Source organism: Hipposideros armiger, unplaced genomic scaffold, assembly GCF_001890085.2.
Source record: "Hipposideros armiger isolate ML-2016 unplaced genomic scaffold, ASM189008v1 scaffold_29, whole genome shotgun sequence".
NCBI classification, from domain to species: Eukaryota; Metazoa; Chordata; class Mammalia; order Chiroptera; family Hipposideridae; genus Hipposideros; species Hipposideros armiger.
The window spans coordinates 1,666,042-1,691,249 of NW_017731379.1; the positions used below are offsets into that span (position 1 = coordinate 1,666,042).

General features: G+C 47.2%; 1 protein-coding gene across 1 annotated transcript; it reads right to left on the bottom strand.

Moving 5' to 3' along the window:
* Positions 1 to 4,087: 4,087 nt before the first annotated feature.
* On the bottom strand, positions 4,088 to 5,327 carry CCDC182 (coiled-coil domain containing 182). Its single transcript, XM_019636631.1, has 2 exons — positions 5,266 to 5,327; positions 4,088 to 4,561 (listed from the first exon to the last, which is right to left on the bottom strand). Exons 1-2 carry the CDS (start codon positions 5,266 to 5,268, stop codon positions 4,088 to 4,090), a joined length of 477 nt encoding a protein of 158 aa, XP_019492176.1. The 5' UTR covers positions 5,269 to 5,327.
* Between the last annotated feature and the right edge of the window lie 19,881 nt (positions 5,328 to 25,208).

Here is a 25,208-nt window from a genome sequence, read left to right on the forward strand (position 1 = left end):
TAGAAGCTCTTGATAGAAGAGAAGAAAGCTTAAAGCCCTACAGCAGACAAAACCATGAGAGGACACTTAGACTTTCACCCTGTCTCCAGGTAGGACACCTGAACACAGTGCACCTGAGCTCTCCAAGACAGGAAATTCACAAGCTTCCTGCCTCTGCCTCATCACCATCACTCCAGGATGACTCACCTCCTTGAAACTGGAGGGCCACCCCCATGGGACCCTGCAGCAAAGGGGGCCAGCCCATCACTCCAAGTCCTTTCCTTTGGTGGGGGTGGGGGTCAAGACAGGGAGCTCTGGAGTCTTGCTGTGTACGCCTAGGCAAGTTACTTAACCTCTCTGTGCCTCCGTTTCTTCATCTGTCATGGGGATAATAATACCTAACTCACAAGGCTATTGTGAGGATAGTAAGGATGAAATGTCTAGGGCATCTGACACTGCATAATGGGTCCCCAAGACCCCCCCTCAAATTCAATGATTCACTAACACCACTTACAAACTAAGAAAAGCTGTTATACACGTTATCCGTTTATCACCGTTAAAGGATGCAGACTAAGATCAGCAGAGGTAAAAGGGGCATAGGGCAAGGGCCAGGGGAGACCAGGCACAGTGTCCAGTTGTCCTCTCCCGGTGGAGGTGTGGGGGTAACACTTGATTTTCCCAGCAACCACGTGTGACAACACATATGAAGTACTGTCCACCAGGGAAGCCCACCTGAGTCTCGGTGTCCAGGGTTTTTCTTGGTGGTTTATCAGTAGGCATAGAGCGCCCCCAAGGCTGGCCTTAGCTCCTCTGTCTCCAGCCCCTCCAGGGGTCAAACTGATACAGCCTGACTCAGGTCCCGACCATAAATCACACTGTTAGCATAAACTATCTGGCATGGCCCAAGGCCCCAGGTAAACTAAGACACTCTTATCAGGCAGCAAATTGCAAGGGCATAGAGGCTATCTCCCAGGAGTTGGTCAGGAGCCAGGCCTTCCTTTGAAATGTGCAAGATTTAAACATCCCACACTTGCTGAGTCAACCACAGACACACGAGAAGCGCCCAATATTATTTTTGTTTCTAACATAGGGCTGAAATCTGCCTCCTGCTAGCAGCAGCCACCCTTTGTCGCTAGTGCTGCCCTGTAGAATTATATGGCTTCGGTCTAACCGTTTTTCCTAATTGTTGGGGGAGGGGGACCCTTCCGTCCCATGCCTCTTTCATTACGGAGGGCCCTCCACTCAAGTAGCACCCTGACTTCTCCTTCCCCTCACTTACTCCTCTCTCAGGAAAGGGGAGTGATTTTCTGATTGGTGGATTTGGGAGAAAGGTCAGCCCTTGCACAGCTCTGTCTTCAGCTGCCCTTCTGTAGAGAGGCCATATGCGCCAGTTTACAGAAGCAGCTGTCCACCACGGGAGAATGCACCAAGTCCACATGGCTCATAGGCCCTAATCCACCTCCTCAAGCAGCTTTTTCAGCTATAAAGGTGATACTTTGTTGCCATTTGCTTGGCTCCTATGTCTATCCCTCAGCTAGTTCCTAACCGAGGTGGGTTTTAGCCCCCTTAAACTCCAAACACACTCAGGCCTTCCAATGTTTGGGAAGTCATGATTGGGTCTCTCTCAAACATCCTCTGCCAAGGTCCCTGGGTCCTTCGATCACGCCCTCTCCTCAGGATTCCCTGGCTTGTCCCTGTCCTCTGGGCATAGTCCACGTTGTCTAGGGCCCTCTAAACTGTTGGGTCAGAACTAAGCATAGACAATTCCAGGTGTGGCCTGGGGGGCACCAACCACAGGCCAGCATCACTCAGTCTCTTCTCAGAATTCCCATAAACACCATCTTTCTGAGCAGTCATATCACATGCTGAACCTGCAGTAGACTCGAATCCTTTTCCATATGAATTAGCGTTAGATCCATTTTCCTCTGCACAGGACAGTCAATTTTTTAAACCTTATCTTATAGCTGGCCAGTCAAGTTCTCCTTCTCAGATACATTTGTAAACACACACACAGGCATCCCCTACAAGGTTCAGGGGTATAAGAATCTCTCCCGCAAAACAATCCTTTCTCCCAGAGCTTATCTCACCAATTTCAGTACACTCATATGTTGTCTACTCAAGAAGTATTTAGAGATACCTACAAGGCTTCCCAAAATACTGCTTGGTGGTGAAGAGCTTAGCCTCTGAAGCTAGACATTCTTAGATTCAAATCTCAACTCTACCATTTATTAGCTGTGTGACCTTGGGCGAATTGCTTGGCCTTTCTGAGCTTTGGTTTCCTCAAACTCCTACAGTAAAGGTTAAAATAGTACCTACCTTCAAAGGGACAAGCCAGGAGCCTAGAATATATCATATTCTTGATAACTATAAGCCAGTAGCAGTAGTAGTAGTACTAATATTACTAATATTAATATTAACATTGTTATTACCACTTCAGCTAAACTTTCCAAAGTAGAAATGGCCTAAAGTTAGAATAGGGATGCAGCCCTTCAGGGGAGATGGTTGATGGATGGATATTGCAATTAACAATGGGTCACAGGGTCCTTGTATGACATTTGCTTGGGGGTCCAGATGTTCAAATCTTGTTTGGAGAGATCCCATGAAAGAAAGAGGAGGAAGGATGGGGTTGAACTGGAATATCAGAGGGTCTGGCACAGGCAGTAAGGCCCAAGCTGGGAGGACAGAGGTCCCACACTCCTCGGGTACTGACTCTGGCCTCCAGGCACCTCGCTTCTGTGTTCAGGGGAGAATCTCTGCTGCATGGCAGTGTTTCGGGGGGACCAGAGACGTGATATGAGACTCAATGAAACAGAAAGTCTCATTGGAAACAAAAAACACAAGGACATGTAAGCTACCTCTCCAGTCACCAATGTGACAACCTCAACCTTCCAGAAGAACAGGTCTGTGAACAGATTGATGAGGTTCCAAAGGGACAGCGGGATGGCAAATGAGCACCGGTGACCTGGATTTGAACCACGGTTCTGCCACTTTCCAGAATGGAGACCTTGGGCAGCGGTTCTCAACCTTCCTAACCCCTTAATACAGTTCCTCAGGTTGTGGTGACCCCCAACCATCAAATTATTTTCGTTGCTACTCTATAACTGTAATTTTGCTACTGTTGTGAATCGTCATGTCAATATCTTTTTGTTTTCCGATGGTTTTAGGCAACCCCTGTGAAAGGGTCGTTCGACCCCCAAAGGGGTCGCGACCCACAGGTTGAGAACCGCTGCCTTGGGTAAAGGACCAGCCCTCCCAAGTTCAGTTTCCCCTGTGCGTAACGGGGAAATAACACTTGCTTCCCAAGGTGCCTGTGGAATAAGCGGGTTGGTGTGCGTATGTTGCCTGAAAAATGGCTGGGCACCATAACAATTCCTGCCCCATGGGTCACATGTGACTACCAGTCTCACTATGTATAGCCCCACTCTTTGGAGGCACTGTCACCTAGCGCACAATCAGTGCACTGAGCTCATATGACTCCTCCCCCTGGAGCCTGAATAAGCTCTGTCAATCTGATTGGTGAGTCCGCAGACTAAAGGGAGAGGAAGGAGAGGTGGGCAAAGGCAGCAAAGTGAGACATGAGTGTCCGATGGTGACAGCAGACAGAAAAGTCCACTAGGGGAGGATAAGAACAGCCAAAGCAAAGTACCCTGAGGCCATTTAGTGCATGGGCAAACGACTGACCCCTCTCAGTAGGCCATGCATTATGTAACAAATCATGAGAGCCTTGAGTCATTAGAAGTAAGGTAAATAGGTTCAATGCAATCAGTTTAAGAAGATCAAAATATATATATGTGTGTGTTATACATTTGAGCAGTATTACCAATACAAACAGGAAAACAGTTAACGGTGGAAGTTACAGGTGTCTAAAAGACAGTATTGGGGCACCTCCATCTTGGATGATGCTGGATGAATGGAGCTTCAACGAAAGAAGATAGTGGGGTCGTTTTCACCTCTCAGCAAGGTGTTATTTCCGTAGAAGGAAAGCAATGGAAATGGGGGAAAGGGGAGCAAATGAACAGGGACTCAGGCTTGTCCTTCCATTAAAAAAAAAAAATCTTCTACTTGACTGCTCGGCTAGAAGCTTGGTTTCAACGTGAGGAGGCCTCGGTCAGTTCGCCTGGATCTTCTTGGGGAGGCCCAGCGCCTTGCGGCTGCTGCCCAGCAGAATGCACTCCAGCCGCCTGCAGTGCTCCCGGAGCTGCTTCTCCCGGGGCAGCAGGAAGGTGAGGACCTTATTCCGCACGATGCCCCGGTCCTCCTCCTCCCTTAGCCGCTGCTTCACGCGGGCCGCCTGCTCCTCCTGCTGTGCCAGGGCCCCATTCATCTCACAGAAGGCACCTTCCAGGTAATGGATGGCCTTCAACGCCTCCTTCTTAAAGTCCTCCAGCTCCCGCTGCACCGCAGCCACCTTCTGCTGCAGGGCCTCCAAGTCGGCGGGCGGCGGGAGGCAGGAAGGCCACGACTGCGGGAGGGAGAAGTCTCCGGACTGGAGGCCGCTCTCCACCACCTTCTTCCCTTGTAAAGTATTCACCTTCATGAGAATGGACCCAGCCTGATAGAGTGGTTCCATGGTCTTTCTTCCCTTTTGGACAAAGAGAAGGAGCTAAGAGATCAACCAGGTCAGTGAGGTTTGGTTTGGTTTGGTTTGGGGTTTTTTGGGCTAGAGACACAATCGTTTGGAGTGGAGAGAACCACATATTGTGACATCAGGGCCCCCTCAGCCAACCAGGAGGGAAGCCACAATCCATTCATTTGCATATTATAGCCCCCTTGGTTGGTTATCCAGGGCTTTGTCGGCTCATCTACCCAAGAAGTATTTCGTTGTCCCTGCTGAGATGTGAATTCTGATTGGCTCATCACTCTACCAGAACCAGAACTCAATCTTTTCTTTACCCTGAGGGACAAACCAAGGTTCAGAGAAGGAAAGTAAACTGGCCAGAGCCAAGCAGACCAGGCCAGGGTCACTGTCCCCCAAGTCTGGATGGTCTCCCATACTGGCAAGGGGCCTGGAAGGTTCTGGGCTTTAGTACCTCATCAGTGAAACAAGGACATTGTAAAAGATGATACCTAATCCCAATTCTAGCTCTAACGTGCTATAAAAAAGAAGTAATTTCTGATTCTAAATCCGTACTCCGATAATGATACCAGAATTCTAGATAATCTTAGAAGCGGCAAGAAATGTACTTAGGTTTTGATATATGGTCCGCAGCAGTGCTGATTCAGGGTGTACAGGGTAAAATGAAGTCATTAATTCATTTATTCCATGAGTATTAGCTGCGTGCTCACCATGCTCCAGGACCAGGGAACAAGTGAGAGTGCTTGGCCCCTCGCTCTCTGCCCTGCCAGGTCATGCCTGAATATTGACAAAGATGAGAAAAAGAAACATAGAGAAGGATAAATCTCACACTTTTTACCTAAAAGGGAAATATTTCTAGCTAGCCTATGTTTGGTTTAGTGAAGAACAAACCTCTATGTTGCAAATCTCAATCTCTTCCCCAGACTTCTCTCCCAGCCCCCAATCAAAACGTCTCTTCAACAGTTGTGCCGCCAATTCAATCCATCAAAAGCTGGACGGGTTATCATTCCACCAAACTGGTTCCTGTTCCAGCGCTGCACCTACACCAGTACCCACATGAGAAGCCTAGTGGGTGCTAGTGGAATCAGCCTACACCCCTTGACATCCAAGTGACTCTGAGTAATATTGATTCCGCTATCTCTGAGCATCAGACTACCTGGGTTGGGTTCTCCACTCCACTACCTGCCAGCTGTGTCTCTTTGGCAGATGACTTCACCTCCCTGAGCCTCAGTCGTCTTATCTATGAAGCCAGGACACCAATTCAGTGGTGTGCAGGTAGCGTGCAGCTCTCTGGGAGGAAAAAAATAAAAACAGCTCTGATTTACAGCTGTTGCCAATTTCCATGGTGTAAATATTTCCACTGCGGCTGACTGCAAGCTATTCAATACCAACAGGATGTCTCTGGGAAGAGGTGTGCACGATCAGCCCTCATGAACCCAGGCAAACCGGCTCCATAACCACAGGGCCTGTGATGAGGGCAGCTCCAAGATGCAGGTTGACCTGCCTAGATTGCCGAGCAGTGGGCATCGGAGAGGGCATTTTGCAGGGAGGTTCATGGCTAAACTAAGGTGGAATTTTGAATCTCAAGATGGGACAGCAACTCTAACTATTGAAACAGAATATTTGATGGAAAGCGCACTTGTTCTAGGAGCGAGGAGATCTGGTATCTGGATTGCTGTGTGACCACAGGTCAATCACCTCCCTTCTCTGAGCCTATTCCTTCTACTGTAATGTGAGAAGGTGAGAGGCAGCTTCTGTGATGTCTCTGATGTCCTAAGATTCTCGCAATCCTTCCTTTAAACCTCTCCTGAGGCACGTACGGCCTTCTCCCTCTTTTTGTGACCTAGGACCTGTCCTTCCAGGTTCCGGATGGCACGGTAAATTCCATGAGGACAAGGACTGTGCATTTCTCATCCTACGGACCCTCAAGTGTCCTGCCTAATACCCTGCCCATAATAGCACTCAGAAAACTAGATGAAATAGACGTTTTATGCATAGGTGGCTATCAAATCCTGCGGCTCCCCTGGCTTTCCCTCTGACATGATGACACCTACTGGTCTGAGCAGAAATAGCACCCTCTTTATTCCCCTACCTAAGATCCAGATGGGGACGGGGGCAATGATGTAAACAGCCCGCCGTCTTGTGGTGTATTAATTAGGTGTGTGTGTGCAGGTCCAGCCTTTAGTAGGTTCTTGTTAAATATTTCTTGAACCAGACAAAGAAAAAATGTGTCTCTGTTTTCTGGTTTCTGTCATTCTTTGTTTTCCTGTTTGTTCTCGTTCTCTCTCTCTCTCTCTCCCCCCACCCCCCCACCCCCAATTCTCTGTCTCCCACTGGGAATGGTGTCAGTCATAACCAGAGCTATGAAAGAAAAGTAGTGAAAGTTAAGAAGGAACGGCAATTTCTCAATTTCCCTGGTGCTTTTTACCGAGGTTTCGGTTCATTTCTCCTCAGAACCGGCCAAGAAGGATAGTGTTTCCACCTGAACCTCTGCAGAGGTTGAGAGCAAATGAGTGCCCTGTCAGCAGAGGACCCCAGGCTTGATGGCCCCCGAACCTTCGGGGCATCCTCAGCAGGGGCAACGCGCCGGACACATGCTCTGCTCTGAATGTTCTAGAATTTTCGTAGTCCGGGCCTGTGCCTTACTCACAAATTTCCTTCCGTGTAGCCTAAGAAAGTAAGAAGGCAAATCTATGTGTTCCCCTCAAGGTGTCAAGAGAAAGGAATTCTAACATCTCCTGGCAAGGCATCTCTGGGGCCCTGTCAGGAGGGTTTCTCTGTCTCTGGTCTATTTCCACAGTGTACAGGCTCCCTGCATCTCAGAATAAGGAGGGGATGAAAGGGAGGTATCAACCCCACAGAGATCCAGACCCCAGACCCTGAAAATCAGATTCAGCCCGAATGGGAAGGGGCTCAAAGCAGGCGTGTTTTAGGAGGTCCTAGGTGGGGACACTCCTGCTGGGCCCCGCCCGGATGGGTCAGCACCCCTTCCCAGCCCCTGGCATGTGCCCTCTGCCCATGCCTATGCCTCTGCATGTGAAATAAACCTTGGTCCTTTTTGGGATCAAGAAAAGGGACACAACACAAAAGTCCTCCATAATGTACCTCTTTAAAAGTGACGGGAACCCTCCAAACCTCCTCACATCCTGTTAGAATCACAGTCACAATCCCATTTCTTTTTTTTTCTTTTTTTTAATTGGGGAATTGGGGGATGGGAACAGCGCTGGGGAATTGGGGGAAGGGGAACAGACAAGTTGCTGTCCTTTTGTTCTTCAGTCTAGTTGTGGAGGACGTTGCTTCACTGGCCCAAGTTGGCACCATCATTGCGCTCTTTCCGGGCGAGGCAGATCAGTCACCGGCTTCTGGACGGCCGCTCACGCTGGCTGCTGGCTACACACGGTAGCCCATGGCAACCCACTGCAGCAGAGGCTGCAGCCTATGCCGTCGCCAGTGACTCACAGCAGCCCAGCTCCAGGTTGAACTGTTGTTCAGCATCTTAGCTGTAGAGGGCAGTGTCACTGGCCCTCATATATGGGATCCGAACCGGGGCCCTCTGGCATTTTAAGCCAGCTCTTAACCAACGCACCACTCAGCAGACCCACAATTCCATTTCCAAGCCAAGCACTAGCTGGTGGGTGGAACTCCCATAGATGGCTCAGAGGGCTGGGCCTCCCAAAAGCACAGGCCTCCCAATGGAACGACCAAATTGGGGTTCTGATCCTGAGTAAGAATGAGGAGGATAGGCAACCAACTGTGGCTTCCACAAAGAATTGTTATATTTGAAAACACAGTGAAAGGACCATGCTTAATCTCCAAAAATGAACTTCTAATGCCAGCTTTCAAGCAGAGTCTTCTAGGAGTCCCCTTAAAACTGGTCTATCTTCCCCTCACCCCCAAGAAAAAAAATTATGAGGAAAAAAAGAAAAACACCTCAGAATTCAGAGCAATCTCTCACCAATACCAAAGAGCATGTGTGTGGATATTTCCAAAGCAGAGAGTGTAGTGGGTGGCCCCACCCAGCATACTGTCTTCCCAGAACCCCTGGGCCGGGACCTCCCATAGTGGCTTCTTGCCTGGGGGAGGATGCTACACAGCCACTGTCTCCCCAGATGTGCCCCTACCAACAAGAGCAATCTTGACACACTGCATCTTAAAATCCAAGCCCGTGGAGGGCCTCTCTCCAGACTTCCACTCATCTAGCCATCCAGTCGTATATTCAAGGACATTCAAGGAGCCCCTGCCCTGTGTACTATGAGCCAGGCAACAGGGATGGAAGATGGCAAACAAGATAGAGAGGACCTCTGTTCTCAAGCCGCTGGCATTTCAGCAGGAGACAGACAACAAAGTGAGCAATCAGCAAAGTAGGTGGTTTAGGCGGGTCTAAGTGCTCAGAAGGAGATACACAGGGCAAGGTGATGGAGATCCTGTAGGCGGGAGGGGTGCTCAGGGAAGGCCTTTGTGAGGCGAGGGCATTTGGGGTGAAACAGGAAGGATGAAGATGCCTGAGGGTAATGTTCAAAAGGGAACAGCAAACGGAGAGGCCTTGAGGCAGGAACAGGCCCAGGTGGCTGAAAGCAACTAGCAGCAGGAGGAGAGGCGGGGGAGGTGCAGGGACATGGGGGGATGGGATGGTACCCCCAGTGTATCCCCAGTGCAGTGTGAGGGCTGTGAATGACTTCTAGCTGTGTATGACTTCCACCTCTGCGGCTGGTATTCCAGTCTGGGGAATGGGGACAAGGCTGGGATGGGGGTGAGGACCAGAATCAAGAACCTGTTCACTGTGATTAATTAACCCAGAGCCAGGGCCCCAAGGCACAGTGCTAAAAATACCTGCTTCCCTCTGTGATGCGGCAGCTGCCACCTAGCAACTTTTACCCGTCGCCATTTATCATAATTTGACATTGATCAGGAGTGTCCACAGGGCTGTGTGTCTGCAAGAATCGAACTCATCCACAGCCCACCAGCCAGCTGGTTTGTGGAAACCATTCATGGTGCTTTCGTATCCGAACTCCTCTCCCATCCCCGAGCACCGCCTTGGCCACCCCTGGATGTGCCTACCACCTGCCCATCGCCTGCTGGTTTCGCCTCCCCTCCTGGAACCCAAGTGGATCCGCCTCTGGAGTGAGAGCCAAAGCATTCTTGAGAGCAGGAGCACATGCTGTGTTTCACACCACTGCAGCCCTGCAACTCGGCTTAGAGCCATCTATCAGAAGCCCTGCCAGCCCAGGGCAGTACTTTAATTAAAATATGTAAAACACCCTGGTGGGAGTGAATCTGAAGACACAGGAGCGGTCCTTGGACACAGAGCAGCGCAGGCAGCCTCACTAGTGGGCTGGCCCTTCTCCAGCCCCGGAGACCTAGGACTGCTCCAGGAGGGCCCTCCAAAGCCCGTTGGGCAAGGTGACGTCTGCCCTGTACCATCCACCCACTCCACCAGGCGTGGGACTTAGCTGAGGCAGAATATTCACAAGAAAGAAAGCCTCGCCTCTCAGGCAGGGTTCACGGGCCAGTATGGTGACCAGAGAGCAGGCCAGGAAAGGCCTGGCATCACCCCAGTTGGAATATTTTATCCCACTTTCAACACTAATTTTCTTAAATGATCCTTCGTGAAGCCAGTACCTGGACGTTTATATAACTCTTTAGCAAAGCCATTTCCATTTTCAGGACTAATGAGTCCCCAAGCTCTTCCTTTAGACTGTCTTCTATGTGGACGGAAGCCTGGTCTGCTCTGTTTAGGGCAGGGGTGAGCAAATTTTGCAGAGAGGTCAAATCAGAAAAAAATTACAGGCCAAAATTTGTAATCCCAACATTTTCTTAAAATCAGAAAGACAATTGTTTTAAGCATTTTTCCCCCCATCATTGAAGAAATTCGTAATTTTTACTGAAATGTCAGAACTCTAGAGTTCAGGACTGTGACACATTTTCTGTGCAATGACATAGACTATGGGGAGTGTTGAGGGGTGTGGGGAGGCAAATTGGACCCTGAGCCTAACCAGAGACTAAGGACCAAAAAGAGCCCCATTGGGAGCTCCTATTCTGGGGAAGCAAAGGGCAGAACCAGTCTGCGGGAAACAGACAGAGCTGCAGAAGGGGTGATGGGTGGCAAGTGTTTTGTGGGTGGTTGATTCTTCTACCCACTCAAAGTCCTCCAGAGGAGAACAGGGCAGGGAGGGTGCCCACAGGCTCTAAAATCACCCCGTACAAGACAAGCTGCTATTCCCTCCAGCCCACACCCCTCGAACCAGGAACAGAGCCAGAGCCATTGCCTATACATGTCAGGGTGTCAAGCTGAATTATGTGAGCTTAAAAACCAAATCCCCTCCTTCCTGGGTTACTTAACTGTCTGCTGGTGAGGCTGGGGGATTACTGGTGACAGACACCAGGGCCTGCCTGGCGGCTCCAGACAGAAAAATCTTTGATCACCTGGAAAACTCCAGACACTAGAACTCCTAATGATGAGTAATGAGCTCAAACCATCGGAAAGTTACCCAGTGCCGAGAGGCGGGGACGCACAGCTTCCCATGGAAGCCTGGGAAACCTGTGCCAAGGAGACGGGGTACAGTCATCTAGTGCCCCGGGGAAAAGTGTGGCCCTATTCCCACCCCCACCCAGGGTACTACCGCTCACCAAAGTGGAGCGATTTCTAGGCTCTGGGCACTTGGCTGCTACAAAGGTTGGTTTGGGGTCTAGTAGCCAGTTTATCTTTTATTAAGAGTGCAGCCTCATTCATTCATTCATTCATTCATTCATTCATTCATGGATTTAATACACATTTATTGAATCACTAAGATGAGCCAGCATAATGCTAGATGCTCAAGATAAAAGATGCCTAAGATGGAGTTTCTGTCCTAAGAGAACTTGGGATCTACTGTGGTGACAGCCTTGCAAGTCCAGCAGCACAGGTTCTGTGCTAAGGGGCCGGACAGGTGGCTACAGGGCTCAAGACCACCCAGAGCAGGAGACTCTAAATTAGGCTGCTCCTTCTCCTGGTAAAGACAAGGAGCAGACTGGGGGTGGAATCTGAAGATCCCAGGCCCCCTCTAGGCTTGAGGTTCAATTCGATCCTGTGAGAGTTTGCAGTCTCAAGTCACCCTCATCTGGGATTTCCCCCTGTTCTGAGCGTAGCTGGGAAGATGTCAACCTTGAGCCCCCTGTTTTGGCTTCATGGAAACAGAATCCCAGGGATTCTCAAACTTCCAGCATTGATTAGAATCATCTTGGAAAAGTATTAAAAATCATTTTTTAAGGTCTGGATTTCACCCTCAAGAGATTCTAATTCAGAAGGTCTTGGGAGACTGGAATTAGAGTGACCAGCCCTCTTGATTTGCCCCAAACCAAGAGGGTACCTGAGATGTGATACTTTCAGTTTTAAAGCCAGGGCAGTCCGGGACAAGTTACCCTAGCTGGGCCAGACACTGTTAGTCTCTGCCCAATAACATTCCTTCCTTCCTTGTGTCATAGAATCCTATTTTAATTAGGCAGTAACATGCTTTGGGAAGGTGAGCCCTCAGCCAGACCCAGGTGGTGAACCTGGATGCGTTCAGTAATTCCACTCCTCATTGCTATTGCTTTGCTTATACGGCGGGCCTGTGAACGACTTCACACCAATAAGGTGTAAAGGAAAGACTTATAGAAAGGTATGACATATGACATAACACAATGAGACAAACACAGGGAGAAAAAGGGAAGAGGGAGTGCGGGGGCGGGGATCTGCCTCTGTTTATGCCTTGGACATAGTGGTATGAAAACATGATTGTTGGAACTGTGGCAGCCATTCTGCAATCATGAGGCAACAAACCTAAGGATGGAAATTCAGCTGTGCTAAGGATGAAGAGTTAAATAAAAAAGAGCCTCTATTTTTATATAACATCACTGAGTCATTACACCAAACTTCAAACAATCTACCCCCAGTCTAATTGATATGTGATTAAATGCGTTCCTTGCTCAAACAGTTGTCATCGGATATTCTTTTAATTGCAGCCAAACACATCATGACTGTCACAAAGGGCCTAGAAGTTGGTATTTTTAACAAGATCCCCCAAATCATTCCAATGATCTCCACCAATCTAGCTAATCCAGTGGTTCTAAAAGTGTGGTCTTCAGGCCAGTAGCAACCAACATCACTTGGGAACTTGTTAGAAATGCAAATTCTCGGGCCCCAACCAGACCTGAATCACACGCTCTGGGAGGTGGGGCCCAGCAGTCTGTTTTTTAACGAGCCCACCGGATGATTCTGAAGACTGCCAATGTTTAAGAATCATTGAGCTAATCAATACCTGAAACTCCCTGACTAATCCCAGACCCCGAAACTTCTGGACGAGACTTTTAAACTTAGCCCACATCTCATCACACCCGCTTCCTTCTATCACTGAAAAACAAAGAAGTATGTCTGTCTTCCCAGCTTCTGTAATTTTTCTCCTTCCTCAGGTAATCTTTCATTAGTTGAATGCTTTGACCAGGCTTACCGGCCTGTGTTATCCAACAGCTGTGTAGTAATAGGGGCGGGAGGGAGTTCTTTTTATTTTATTTTCTTTTTTTTAAAGATTATTTATTGGGGAATTGGGGGATGGGAACAGTGCTGGGGAATTGGGGGACGGGGAACAGACCAGTTGCTGTCGTTTTGTTCTTTAGTCTAGTTGTGGAGGACGTTGCTTCACTGGCCCAAGTTGGCACCATCATTGCGCTCTTCCCGGGCGAGGCACATCAGTCGCCGGCTTCTGGACGGCCGCTCACTGCGGCTGCTGGCCGCTCACGCTGGCTGCTGGCTACATATGGTAGCCCATGGCAACCCACTGCCACAGGGGCTGCAGCCCACGCCGTCGTTGCTGGCAACTCATGGCAGCCCAGCTCCAGGTTGAGCTGTTGTTCATCATCTTAGCTGTGGAGGGCAGTGTCACTGGCCCTCATATGTGGCATCCGAACCGGGGCCCTCTGGCGTCCCAAGCCAGTTCTTAACCATCGCGCCACTCGGCCGGCCCGAGGGAGGGAGTTCTTTGCAGTCAGGACTGGTCAGAGCAGGAGTGAACTTCATAGGCCTGGCAGTTAAGGAGGGAAAGTGGGTGTCAGTGACCCCGACCAAATAATCCTGGGTGAGCACTTGTACACAACACTCACTCATCACACATCACACTGCATGGCGGTCGCCTGGGAGGAGAGGCAGCGGGGAGGCCCAGGCAGTTCCATCTTCTCTTCCTGCCCCAGGGAAGCTCTTTCCACTGACCTTTTACATTCCAGGTAATCCCCCACTTCTCGACATAATGAGTTACTCCAAACCCTCCGGTGAGAGTCCAAGAGGCAGAAACTGAACGATAGACTTCATGTTGCGAGGGGGTCCATTCCCAGCTAAAAAAAAATTAGAAATGCCTAATTACGCTTCCTCTTTAGAATACTTTTTCAGCATTTCACATAGGCTCCTGAATTTGTTGTCCTTCTTCACAACTGAGCACACTGTCAAATGATGATCTAGTAAGCATCACATTATTAATAATAACTTACTAAAAATAAAAAATAATAATAATTCCTCTCTAAGATTAAACAATCAAACTAGAATGTTTTGTAAGGTTCCTTCCAGACTCAACATCTTATAATGTTGTGTCTCAAAACCAGCCACCTTTGAGGATGCGGTAAAATATGATTATATATTATAACAACAACAACAGCAATTTATTGAGCCCTTGCCATGTGGTGGAATGTGTTCTATGCCACTCTTAATCTTCACAGCAGTTTTCTGAGGTAGATATTATCATTCCTGTTTTTAAAATGAGGAAAATGAGGCCCAGAGAAGTTGAGTAACTTGCCCGAGGCTGCACAGCTAGTAAGTGGCAGAGCCAGGACTTGAACTGGGGTAGTCTGGCTCCTGAGCCCCAGGTTTTTGTTGTGGTCAAGTGGATAATACACCCACACGGGCTCACAGCCCTCTCTGGCCTCCTGCCACAGACCTCTATAGCACCCACACAGGTAATCACTCAGAGTTAGTTTGTCAGGTAGAAAAATTAAGTGACTACAGTATCAAAGGTACAGCAACAGCCTAATTCAGTCCCGTCTCTGCTTTTAAGGCCAAGTTGTGGATCTAGGCCCTCATGTTAATTCTAATCACTTTTATTGCCCTTGAATGAATGTACCTGCTAATTGGTCACATATGTGTTCATATATTCAGGTCTAGAGCACAGAGCCCTGGGCCAGGAGTCTGAAGAACCAGTCTCTTGAGCTGGCTCTGCCTCTAACCAGCTGTGTGACCTCTGCAGGTCACACAGCCTCTCTGGGCTTCACAGTTCCTATTTGCACTGAGGCTGGTAGATTAGATCAGTTTCACAAATCCCAGGCTTGGGGGTCAAATTGGACCCACCAACGGGTTTTGTTTATTATTCATAGTGGTTTTCTTTGTACTTGAATAAATTGCCAACACTTAAAATAGGGAGTATTCACAGAAAACCCAGGGCTCCATGATCTCATGAAAAACTAGAATATCTGATGGATTTTAACACTTGCACCACTTCCACGGTGTGGTCCAAGCTGGCAGAACTGCCCACACTGACCTGTTGGCCAAGAGGCTCCCTGGAAAGGCTGAGGACCTACAAGGCATCCAGTGGTTTTGAAGTGTATTGTCAGACAGTGAGGGTTGCGTCAAAGTCCTGTCTTGTGTCTCTAGTCGGGGGATCCCTGTGTATCTGGTTCCCACTCCCGCCAGTCTTGTGTAGGACTCATCTCTCACAGAGTCACCCCCAACATTTATGGGTAGGCTTCCAACATCTATGGGTAGGACACAGGGAGAGCGGGGTTTTACTGGTTTTCAGGTCCCACTCACACCCACAGACAGACACACTTCCATCTCACAGGTGGTCAGCGGCCTACATACTCCCTTACTTGACCTCATGATTAACACTTTTCTTGCCCTATAATCATTTGGTCATTTTTACAGCTGAGGCCTGGACACCGAACGCTTCCTCTTATTAGGACAATGACATGGGGTTGGTACTAAGGACATGATAGTTGGCATTAGCAGTAAAGCCAGAAAAGGCCGATAAATGGAAACCTTTAAGGCTATCTTACGGCCATCCTATTAAGGGGAGACAATTTGGAAAGTGAGCCTGGAAAGCTAAGCAAAGAAGACCCAACAATTGTTAAGTTTGAAGTTGTGCTTGCAGCCAAGCCGTCGGAGCCAACCAGGCTATCTCCTCCCAGCCCCTGACTGTGGACCGACAGTCCCACAGATGCCCACCTCACACGGCACCCCCTTTTCTTCTGGATTCTATCCTGGGGCATCCCCCTGACAGCCACAGAAATGTGTTTTTGCCATAAGCCCAGTAGCCCTAAGCCATCCTAGGCCCATCCAGTGGGGATAGAGTAGAAAGGATGGATTACAGGCCTGGCTTCTAAAGCCTCCTCGGTTTGATTCAGGGCACTCGAGTTGGGGAGGAGTCAATGTGATCTCATGGGTTGGGGATGGCAGGTCAGCAGAGGTTGACCAAGGCCCCAAAGGGAATTGCTTCTGAGAAACAGTGTTCTGGGAGCAATTAAAAGGCTGGCCCATGGGAGAGGAGCTAACTGTGAAAACCTGCTAGGCCCGGGCACTTGTCAGAGCCCAGGAACAGGCAGCAAGCGCGCCTGGGCCTCCCCTCCGCCCCTCCCCACACACCCTCAGAGTAACAAAGCTTTCAGGAATCAATGCACCATCCTGTCTGAGCAGCTCCCTTTTTTCCCCTCTGTTCTTTCGGGAGGAGGTCACAGTTCACATCAAATGTCATTAATCATCTTCCTGGGGGCTGGGGGCTTATTGGACAGTCCTATTAATCAGAAGCCTATCACACCCACAGCCTGGCTGGGTCGCCATTGTCCTGTTCTTCACCTATCATAGAAAGATTAGATTATCAGTGACAACTGAGACACCCTTTGAGTCACAGGGAAGCCAGAGAATGGGGGTGCTTTTATTTTTTTATTTATCCTCCTGATTCGAGGATGAGCTGTTTCTTGTCTTGTCACACTGCCTCCTTTTCTTCAAAGAATCAGCTTTAAGAATCCAATTTGTCAAACTGGACAATCATTGGCAAATCCATAAAAAAAAAAAAAAACCCTCAGCGACTTTATCAAAAAAGGTAAAATAAAGCAGGAGGTTTTAAATGGAGCCTGAAAGGATTAGAAAATAAGTTGTGTTTGACAACAATTAATCTCTGAAAAGCAGGGGTTTTGTAAAAAGGACCAGGCCGAGATGCGTCTAAAAGAGATTCTGGTGACCCATACTGGAGTCCAGCCAAGACCTAGGCATCCATCCTCCTTTCAGAGGCGGGTCAAGTTGAGACCTGGTGCTGAAAAAGAATGTCTTGCAAGCTTTCTCCTAACTTTCTGCCTCCTAGTAGCAACAGCAGTAACAACACAAAACAAGACAACCAGGGCACACCAGCAGAAAGCATACAGTTCCCAATTTCTCCCGATTCTATGACAGACTCAGTTACTCAACAGCTGAGCCCCCCCTTGTGGCCATTGTATGGGGTCATAATGGAAGGGGGCGCTTTCCAGCCCTTTGGAGGTATAGAGACCAGGTGAGCACGTGAAACACCTCTATCAGGTTAGATGAGATAGGGCCTTGGTGATATAGGTCCCAGGGGCTACAAACCCAGGTGCCTTGAGGGGCCAAGACGAAATGGGAACCAGGGAAGCTGGCAGAGCATAAGCCCATGCGGAGGGCACACAGGCCTGCCCACAGTGCAGCAAGGCTCCCTCCCTATTCATCACTGCCCTGTGGGAAGGGGAGCTCAAATCCATCAGATATTATTCTAGTTTTTCATGAGATCATGGAGCCCTGGGTTTTCTGTGAATACTCCCTATTTTAAGTGTTGGCAATTTATTCAAGTACAAAGAAAACCACTATGAATAATAAACAAAACCCGTTGGTGGGTCCAATTTGACCCCCAAGCCTGGGATTTGTGAAACTGATCTAATCTACCAGCCTCAGTGCAAATAGGAACTGTGAAGCCCAGAGAGGCTGTGTGACCTGCAGAGGTCACACAGCTGGTTAGAGGCAGAGCCAGCTCAAGAGACTGGTTCTTCAGACTCCTGGCCCAGGGCTCTGTGCTCTAGACCTGAATATATGAACACATATGTGACCAATTAGCAGGTACATTCATTCAAGGGCAATAAAAGTGATTAGAATTAACATGAGGGCCTAGATCCACAACTTGGCCTTAAAAGCAGAGACGGGACTGAATTAGGCTGTTGCTGTACCTTTGATACTGTAGTCACTTAATTTTTCTACCTGACAAACTAACTCTGAGTGATTACCTGTGTGGGTGCTATAGAGGTCTGTGGCAGGAGGCCAGAGAGGGCTGTGAGCCCGTGTGGGTGTATTATCCACTTGACCACAACAAAAACCTGGGGCTCAGGAGCCAGACTACCCCAGTTCAAGTCCTGGCTCTGCCACTTACTAGCTGTGCAGCCTCGGGCAAGTTACTCAACTTCTCTGGGCCTCAGTTTCCTCATTTTAAAAACAGGAATGATAATATCTACCTCAGAAAACTGCTGTGAAGATTAAAAGTGGCATAGAACACAGCCCGCCACATGGCAAGGGCTCAATAAATTGCTGTTGTTGTTGTTATAATATATAATCATATTTTACCGCATCCTCAAAGGTGCCTGGTTTTGAGACACAACATTATAAGATATTGAGTCTGGAAGGAACCTTACAAAACATTCTAGTTTGATTGTTTAATCTTAGAGAAAATAAAAAACTGAGGTGCACAGATGGCAAAGTGTTTATTTTCTGCAGTGGGCACATGGCAAAAACCTATGCGTTCCTGTTGACATGGTTCACTTTTGAACTCTTCCATAGGCATGTGCCAACCTTTTTGTTTTTCTATTGTGACCTCATTGGAAATAAGAAAAGTTTCTACTGTTAATGGGTTTAAGGCAAAGCTATACAAGCCTTCGGCCTCCCAAATATTTCATCCATGTCAGGATAGGCAACACCGCATAACGTCTCCACTCCCATGCTCATTACAGGAAGATTTGTGAGGCAACTCAGGGCTGCGTTTGTCCACTGCAAGTTTGCGACCAGCTTCATTTTTAAAAAGGATTGCTCCCCCAAGGCAGTTTGTGATCATTAGTGAGAGGCTGAGCCTCAAAGTCATTTTGGTATTTGGGGGAAGACGCTGTAGTGTTATGGTCCACCCAGTTGATCATTTGCGAAAATTGAACACTTGAGCGTGTTAACTCTTGACAAAACTTGACAGGTATCATGTCTGCCTTTATTCAGTGATTAATTAAAGACTGCTGGAGGGGTTGGTGTTGCGAGGAAGGCTCGAATTTGGTGCTTGATGGAGTTGGGAACAGATCTTGACTCCTCACTTGACTCAGAGGCCATGGTCTAGTTTCTTAAATTCTCTGAGTCCCCAGTTATTCATGTGTGAAATGAGGGTAATAAAACCTACTTCATGGGACTTTGTGAGATTTAAACAGGAAATGTTCGCGCTCAGAAGCTGTGAGCTCCCCTTCCATCCCTCTGCGTGCCCTGGAGAAATAGAACCTCTGTTCACTGGAGGACAAGGCGGGGTTATTCCTGGACAGGGGCTCACTGTGTGACTCATATGGAGACCCTTGTGAAGTGCTGAGATGAATCAGCTCAGAGCAAAATGCAGGTTCATGTCAAATGAGAGGAGAGGACAATGAACACATTCATGAGTAATGCTTCTGTTTGGGCTTCTGATCTAAAAGGCAATTATTGGCTTGTTTAAATAAGAGTTTACACCCTCCCAGAGCTGGTCTGGAATCTGGGGTTGCAGACCTGGCTGAGTTTCAGTTTAGGCAAGCTATTTTCAATTTATTTACCTTTCTGCAACCTTCCACCACGCAGAAGCAATCTCTATAGGGGAAGATGTGTGAGGTGCCTCCCTAGGCATCCAGCGTAAGGTGAGGTGCTGGCCCTTAGAGGACACCCCAGAGGACACGTACCATGCAGCCCACTAGGCCTTCTGGCCCATTCTTCCTGCTCTGGGAAAGAGTTCCCACCTACCTCAGGAATACAAAGATGAATGAAATCACCGCCAAAGAGGCATCAAGAGAGGAGGCAACTGGAGTTCGAAGCCTGAACTAGAGATAATCATGACAGCCAATATTTACTGAGCATTTACTAGGAGCTAAACATGATGCTGAAAGCTTTACAGCAGCATCTCATTCCATCCTCACATCAGCCCTGTGAGGTAGTAGATTATTATCATAGCTGAGAATACTAAAAAGTCAGCCCATTGCCCAAGGCCATATGGCTCCCAAGGGGCAGAGCCCTGATGTGCAAGTGTGATGCCCAACTATTAACTGCTGGCCTCAAGGCCTCTTCAGTGCTCTCCCAGGAGCAACCCATCAGCCATGCCTGCACCCCATCCCATCTTAGGTCAAAAACCTACCTTCTGCCTGACAAATCACTCTTTTTAAAAATTTTTTTAAATTATAGCTGTCATACAATATTATATTACTTGCAGACGTACAATATAGTGATTAGACATTTATATAACTTACAAAGTGATCACCCCAATAAATCTAGTACCTATCTGACATCACACATAGTTATTACAATATTATTGACTATATTCCCTATGTTATACTTTACATCCATGTGACTGGCAAGTTGTACTTTTTAATCTTTTCCCCTTTTTCATCCATTCCCCCAACCCCTCCCATCTGGCAACCATCAATTTGTTCTCTGTATCTATGAGTTTGTTTCTGTTTTGTTTGTTCATTTATTTTGTTTTTTAGATTCCATGTATAAGTAAAATCATATGGTATTTTTCCTTCTTTGTCTGACTTATTTCACTTAGCATAATTCCCTCTAGGTCCATTCACGTTGTTGCAAATGGAAAGATTTCATTCTTTTTTATGGCCAAGTAATATTCCATGTATATATGTACCACGGCTTCTTTATCCATTCATCTATCGATGGGCACTTAGGTTGCTTCCATATCTTGGCTATTGTAAATAATGCTGCTATGAACATAGGGGTGCATATATCTTTTCAAATTAGTGTTTTGGGTTTCTTCGAATAAATACCCAGAGTTAGAATTGCTGCGTCATATGGTAGTTCTATTTTTTTATTTTTTGAGGAAACTTCGTATTGTTCTCTATAGAGGCTGCACCAATTTATAATCCTACCAACAATGTGTGAGGGTTTTTTCTCCACATCTTCACCAACGCTTGTTGTTTATTGATGTATTGATAATGGCCATTCTGATAGGTGTGACAAAGTCACTCTTATAACCAGAGGTCTCTGCATTCCCCTGGGAGCCCTTCTCTGAGCACTGGGATGCCAGAGGTCACTAGGTCTGGGTTCTCACCCTTCAACCCCAACACACACATCCTAAAGTGCAAATGTAAGTCCTGGTGCTCCCACCCTCCTGGGGGATGGGTGGTGGCCTTTCTTCTCACCCCACTTAGCCCCAGGTCCGTACTCCCCCACCCCCACCTCCTATGCACAGACCTGCCTCCTGATGGTCTGTTGGAGATGAGTTTACCTCCTACCTGCTTCTGTGCTTTGTCCTTGGCTTCTGTGTCCTTACAAAAGCTCTTCCCTAATGTGCTGCTTAGGTTTGGGACCAAGAAGAAAGGAAAAGAGGAATAGCTGAGGCCTAAAATAAGTACATTAGCGAACAGGAGAGAAACTCCGGGCTCATAGAATCAAATGAAGAACCTGCAAGCTTTCAGCCTCCTGAAATCGTGGTGCTTTCCCCAGCACATTTAATACAAGCTGACAGCCCACATTGTCTGCCGAGACAAGGTAGCCAGATCCCCGTGATAGGGTGAGGGGAGCAGAGGGACCAGGCACCGGATGAAAAGAGAGGGCCAGTGGGGGGGTGACTCTTAATCGGGGGCCTGGCAGGAGACCCTGGGAACCACAGCCCACTAACAGTGGAGACCAAGAGCTCCAGATGGCTTTTTGTCTCAATGCAATAAAAAATGTAATCTGACAGGCCCTGGGATGGGACTTGGGAAACAAAAGTCTGCAGGGCGGGGGAGCAGGAATGGGAGTGGGCCAGGTGAAAGGTACCAGAGTCTCAGGAAGACTAAAAGAAGCAACTGTCTCTTCAAGCAATTATGGGCTTTGCAAGTGATATTTAATTCCAGAGGTGCACGCGAGGGACAAAGCCAGTTGCTTTCCGGTCTTGGCAAGAGAAGAGGAATTGGAAATGCACTGGACATGTGGCCTCTGAAGAAAGGTGATAACTTTGCCAATTAACCACGGATGTGGGCTCTTTATATCCACCCCTGCCCGCCCCCTCCCCACTCCAGTCATTAGGGGATGATATAAAGATACAGGGCTTCCCAGGACAATTTAATTGCTCATAGATAGAAAAGTGATGCGCTCCATCATACTGTGCAGACGTCCTGTAGGAGACCAGCTGCCATATTAATGTGGCTTCTCAGAGGGGGACACACCCCCACCTGCTTCACAGGGAACATACAGACGCCCAGGGAAACAGCGGCACCTCTGTGACCTCTGATGGGACCTGTCGCTTTTTATTAAGTAATCTCTGCCTTTCAAATCACTGCATGTTTTCTTCCCAAAGGTCTTGGTGGCTGTGTGAGCCCAGCACACAGCAGGCTCCTGATAAATATTAAATAGTAGATGCTGGTGATGTCTCCAGATTTCATTATAGGGGACAACTTGCCACCCGGGGAACGGACCCCACTCTAGGACTATGGCATGGTCACTAGGACTGGATAACAGGAAATTTAAGGCGTGATGGTGTAAGGATTCCCAGGCAGGAAAATGAGGCAGGAGGGTTAGTGGATATTAGCAAGAGCCTATTAGAGAGACAAAAATGACAAAGCTGGAAGATGCACGGTTGTGATGAAGATGTAGGTAAACAGGCACTCTCACATGGAGGGAGGGAGAATGAAGGCTTTTTCAAAAGCAGTGTGTCAACAACATTGATCAAAACGTTAACGTCCACACCTTTTGACCCAGCAATCCTTAGAATTGGCCCTACAGCAATATGACAGATGTATGCGAGGTGGTAGGCATGGGTATTCATGGCAACAGGGCTCATAAAAAAAAAAAAAGGGAGAATCAACCTTAAATATCTATCATTAGGGAAATCCATGGTACTTCCATACAATGAAATACTCTGTAGTTATTAAAGCATAATGAAAGGAATCTATGCCTATTGATGTGGAAAGACCTTTAAGACATATTGTTAAGAGAAAAAAAATGGTTGAAAAATAATATATAAGTATGATAGCGTGTATGTTAAAAAAAAATCCAAAGTATCTAACTATGGGTACGAGAACAAATATATGTACATAAATGCACAGACAGTGGTTACCTTTGGAGGGTTTAGGCAAAAGAAATGGTGAGGGGAGGGTTGTGAAAGAGCTCTTTAACACTTTGCTCTTTAATTTTTATAATGCAAATATCTGTGCATTGTCCGTATAATTAAAACATTAAAATATACATTTGACAAACACCAGTGTTTTTAAGCATGTTTTAGACTCTGTTCAAGGCTTGAGTCCCAGCAATGCCTCTCTCAGTTTATGACTCCATTTCTCTGAGCTTCAGTTTCCTCCCGCTGTGGACTGGGGTTAGTGATAGTACCTACCCCTTAGGGTTGTTGAAAGGTTTAAATGAGATATGCATAGAGGAGCCCAGTGCCTGACACATACTCAATGTTCAATAAACAGTAGCAGTTAGCATCATTATAGACCAAGTGTCTCTCAGCAGTGCTGAAGGAAGGACAGCAACAAGAAGCCCATTGTTGAAAAGCCTCTGAGGTGTTGGGGACACCCGCAAATGGAGGAAACAAAAGGGTTCACTGACTTCCTCTTTGTCTCACTGCCAAACGGTTCTGGGTGGCTTCTCCCTACCTCCCTGTCTTCTGAATTCAGGTGACGCAATAAGAGTTGGAATTCTGGGCCCCCAAGTCTATGTTAGGTAAGAGGTCCCCCTTGCCCTTTGGCAAAGCCAAAGTACATAAATGCACAGGATACCTCTCTTTTCTAGGCACTCCAACCTGGGCAAGAGTTTTAAGAGCAACATAGGTCCTTGGCCATCACGGGGCTTTCACTATCATTGGTGTGACTTCCTGTCCCTAAAAGAATATTATGTTAGAAAAGCCACCTCCAGAGCTATCAACGGAGCAGACAGAAAGTTGACTCTCACAGTTTGTACTTATTAAATATATGCTGAAGGATTGAGTGAAAAAAAATAGAACTAAGAATGCAGAGTGTGTCCCTGGCTCTACTCATAGCAAGGCCCCTCAGAGTGACCTGGGAGAGATGGACACTACAGCTCTTTGGATCTCTATTTTATTCTGAGGAAACTGAGCCCAGAATGAACAACAGTTCTTCTACAGATGCACAGCAAGTGAGTGGCCCAGGCAGAGTATGATTGTGAGTCTGTAAACCAGCATTGTCCAAGAAAAATATAATGAGAACCATACATGTAATTTAAAATCATTTAGTAGGGTCGGCCAAGTGGCTCAGTTGGTTAAGAGCGCAAGCTCTGAGCAACAGGGCCACCGGTTCGATTCCCACATAGACCAGTGATGCTGTGCCCGAGCTGAGCTGTTGCTGAGCTGCCAACAGGTGGAAGGATGGCTCAGCTGGTGTAACAACAAGATTGCCTGTTTGATGATGGGCTACGCCCACCCTCAACTAAGACTGAACTCGGCACCTTGAGCTGAGCTGCCACCCATATGGCTCAGTAGCTAGAGCATGCGCTCTTAATAACAAGGCTGCTGGTTTGACTCCCTCATGGGATGGTGGCTACGCCCACCCACAACTGAGACTGAACACAGCACCTTAAGCTTAAAGGCCACGAGCTGCCAAGTGGCAGCCAGATGGCGACTGGCGCCCTCCACAATGAAGACAGAAGAACAGCAACTTGGCTGTTCCCCTTCCCCAATTCCCCAGCACTGTTCCCCTCCCCTAATTTCCCAATAAAATCTTTTTTGAAAAAATCATTTAGTCCCTATTGATGTAATAAAATTTTCATTGTCTTATAAAGCCTTGATGATCAACAGGGGAAAAACAGATATTGTGAAGTTTTTTGTGAACTTTAAAAGTGCAAAACAAAGCAAACAGGTTTAAATTTTAAAAAGAAATCATTTAGTAGCCATATTAAAAAGGAAAAAGAGACAGGTAAACTTAATTTTAATAGTACATTTCATTTAACCCAATATATCTAAAATATTATTTCAGCATATAACCTATATATGCTGACTATAGCTAACTATACTGTAGTGTATATTTGAAAGTTGTTAAAAGAGTGAATCTTAAAAGTTCTCATCACAAGAAGAAAAATTATAATATGTGGTGATGAATGTTAACTTATTGCAGTAGTCCTTTCACAATATACTTCATATATACATCAAATCATTATGTTGTACACTTAAAACATATATAATGTTATATGTCAATTAGATCTCAATTTAAAAATTAAATTTATAACATTTTAAACTATTGAGATATTTTACATTCTTCTTGTTCACACAAAGTTTTTGTTTGTTTGTTTGTTTTGTCTTAATTATTTTTTTTTAATTGGGGAATTGGGGGATGGGAACAGTGCTGGGGAATTGGGGAAAGGGGAACAGACAAGTTGCTGTTGTTTTGTTCTTCAGTCTAGTTGTGGAGGACGTTGCTTCACTGGCCCAAGTTGGCACCATCAGTGCGCTCTTCC